Here is a 3,425-nt window from a genome sequence, read left to right as displayed (position 1 = left end):
GCTAATTGGCAAATATTATTTCCTTGAGGATGGTTTAGCAATAATTTTGTAAAGCAAGGACTAATTGGGAAAAATCTCTAATTTATATAAACTCTCATTTGGGAAAAATCTCTAATTTATATAAACTCTCATAACCTCCTTCGTGTCTCCATTCTATCTCTCCCTTCTCAACACTCGCCACGTGGATCGCTTCGTGTCTGCACGACCCTTCGTTGTCCATCACCACCCCCAGTCTATAAAAGATGCTCTCTTGCCAATCTTGAGAAAAACAAAAAGAGAATGAGAAGCTTATAATAGATAAAAGAATAGCCATTGCAACTCTGTTTATAAGAGCGTGTTTGTTTGTTTGAACTTTGAATACAATGTCTTCAGAACAGAAACAAAGGGCCGAGCTTGATCAGAGGGCAAAGCAAGGAGAGACTGTAGTCCCCGGAGGAACTGGAGGCAAGAGCCTTGAAGCACAAGAACATCTTGCTGAAGGTTTGTTTTGTCTTCTCATTTCATATTTTTCCTCCTGTTCTAACTTTCAAAATTGTAGTAGCGTTTGGTTTGTTATAAAATTAGAGGTTTTTGGTCTGTGAATGTGAAGGGAGGAGCCGTGGAGGACAGACAAGGAAGGAGCAGATTGGGACTGAAGGGTATCAAGAGATGGGACGAAAGGGAGGGATGAGCAGTCTGGACCAGTCGGGTGGCGAGCGTGCGGCGGAGGAAGGGATTGACATTGATGAATCCAAGTTTAGAACAAGGGGTTGATTATATATATCCAGTCTTAGATGGTGGTGTAATGTAAAGCTCTGAAATCTTTAGATGGTAGGATGTGGAGAGGGCTCTGTTTGTGGGTGTGCTAATGTAGGATTAGTGGGCAAGAGTTTGGGTTTACTTGTTTGTGTCTATGTAGGTTTGAAAGGGGAGCTTAGGGGTGTTGTGGAAAAGGTTGGTATTAATCAATCCTTAGCATGGTTGACGCCTTACTCATGCTGATCTGCCTCTCTACATTTGGGATGTATATATATGTAGTGGTTTCTTTCACTGCACTGAAAATGGAAGTTGATGCAGATCTCCCTTTATCAATTTTATGAAGTGGGACTTTGTGTATGTGGGTTTATCTACTTCTCAATGAATTTTAGTAGGATTAGTGAATAGATCTTAAGGAAATGTGGGTCTTATTGTGCTTATTGAAATGTAGGTCTTATTGTGCTTATCGATGAAGTTTCAGATTAGTGAATGGATTATGGAAGTGTAGGATACTGAATGGAATTTAAGCCTTGTTTTCCTAATATTATGCCAACCGCTTGTGAGTGCCAAACCAATTATTGGACCTAAAATTATGGGTAATTATTATTAGAGAACAAAATCAGATTAAGATCAAATCTCCTCAGATTTGATTTGATTGGGCTACATTGAGTGGTTGGGTTTGATTTTATATAAACCCAAGTTTAGTGAAATCTCAGAAATTCTACAATTATGGGTCCAATAATCGATTGGGCATTCACAATCGGTTCCCATAATCTTAAGGCCCTGTTCGGTTGGGATTATCTTTTCACCCGATTGGAATTATAGCAACAGATTATAGTAATCACCTATTATGAAAATAATCTATTACAATTAAATGGCGTTCTGCCCCTTAAGGCCTCCTTAAATTTGACATCTCACAAGATGCTGGGAAAGCACTGCAAGGCAAACTAATGATGACTATGCCTTTCTACGGCCTACTCCATAGGATGATCCAAATGGTCCATTTGATGGGCCTCAACAGAAATAGGTTGTAACCAACGATCTATGAAGAAAATCCATATTATGTATACCTATATATAGATCACAGAGGGTTCGGACTATCCTATGGAAATGATTTCTGGGGCACAACGTAATTATGTTGTAGCCCTTCAAATGGACGGTTGGGATCATTCTATGGTGTAAGTCGTACAAATACTTTTTGAAAAATACTTAAGACTATAAGGACTTGCACCATAAACAACAAAAATTCTCTGAATAATAAGTGACTGCATTTGAAATATGCACCTTCTGTATAGAAGGGAATTTGAGAAATATAAAATATATAGCAGACATTGATCATTGAGATCTTTTCTTCCAACATAAAACTAGAGCTTCCGTTGCTTCCTTGAACTTCATCTGACACTTCAATTAAACTTTCCAACGTTCAGTAACACACTTCCAACTTCCAAGACATGGGACACCTTGAACTTCATATGTCACTGCAATCAAACTTTCCAACGTTCAGTAACACACTTACCAGACATAAGACACCCATTACTGCAATATCCTCCATTGGGTATAAGGACTTCAACCGCCTTCCTTGCCCAGCAAGACCCTGATCAGAAATAGAGGAGTTCAATATCTGAAAAACAAGAGAAATTGAGAATTCAAATGTGGTAACACTTAGCAAAAGAGTTATGTAGCTTACAAATGGCCATAGCAATAACTATGGTATGTAATTTACCAATTGCCATAGCAATAACTATTTGACAATCATAAACAATCTGCTATTCAAATGAATGTGAATTTTATAACAAAAATGACAGCAGAAGGGAGTTGAGTAAAAGTACAGTTGGGTGGTTAGTGGAGCATTCAATTTTTTATTTATTTTTCATCTATAGAAGGAGCATTCAATTTCATAAAGAAACAAAATGACTTGCACATTAATAGAAAGGCGGATAGGAAGACATGTACAAGCAGTTGGAACGCTCCTTGGAAGTAGCGAGTTTGATGCAAGTTCAAAAATCTGGACGCTCTTCGTTGCGTAGCAGCGGATGCAAGATTGATAAAATAAATAAAAAATGGGCCCTTTGAACACCATTGTAGGGAATAGAATACTTCAATCACTGTCGAAAGGGATGTGATTTACTTCGATCCCGTCGAAGTCGAGTTTCTCAGAGCGAAACTAGAAAATACTCCTGCAGATGCTAATCCAAGCAACCAAAAGTTCTCAAAAGAACTTCGATCCTGTCGAAGGGGATGCGATTTACTTCGATCCCGTCAAAGTCGAGTTTCTCAGAGCGAAATTAGAAAATACTCCTGCAGGTGCTAATCCAAGCAAACAAAAGTTCTCAAAAAAACTCAAGCCTAAACGCAAATTTCATTCAATAATCAAAGTACCTTACAATGCTTACATAACATATATTTATAATAAAAGAAACATAAAATTTAACTTAATACCCAAGCAACTATTCGTAACCATATAAATACGTAACCGAAAATTATTGCATACGAATCAAGAGATGGGACGAAAGGGAGGGATGAGCAGTCTGGACCAGTTGGGTGGCGAGCGTGCGGCGGAGGAAGGGATTGGCATTGATGAATCCAAGTTTAGAACAAGGGGTTGATTATATATATCGAAGTCTTAGATGGTTCATTCTGGAAACCAGAATCAATTCTAATTATTTGGAGTCATTCCAGGATGAGAATCA

At 38.2% G+C, this 3,425-nt stretch overlaps 1 protein-coding gene across 1 annotated transcript; it reads left to right on the top strand.

Annotated features, from left to right (window-relative positions):
• The first annotated feature begins 257 nt into the window (after positions 1-257).
• Positions 258-1,095, top strand: LOC143878658 (protein SLE3-like). The gene is made up of 2 exons (XM_077380916.1): positions 258-480; positions 590-1,095. The coding sequence occupies exons 1-2, from the start codon at positions 363-365 to the stop codon at positions 751-753; spliced, it is 282 nt and encodes a 93-aa protein (XP_077237031.1). The 5' UTR covers positions 258-362; the 3' UTR covers positions 754-1,095.
• Positions 1,096-3,425: the final 2,330 nt, after the last annotated feature.

The sequence above is a fragment of the Tasmannia lanceolata genome, unplaced genomic scaffold (genome assembly GCF_043159265.1).
Source record: "Tasmannia lanceolata isolate RefF3 unplaced genomic scaffold, GAP_Taslan_0.1 ptg000006l, whole genome shotgun sequence".
NCBI lineage: Eukaryota > Viridiplantae > Streptophyta > Magnoliopsida > Canellales > Winteraceae > Tasmannia > Tasmannia lanceolata.
The sequence above is the reverse complement of the archived record's forward strand: the minus strand, read 5'-3'. Positions and strand labels throughout refer to the sequence as shown.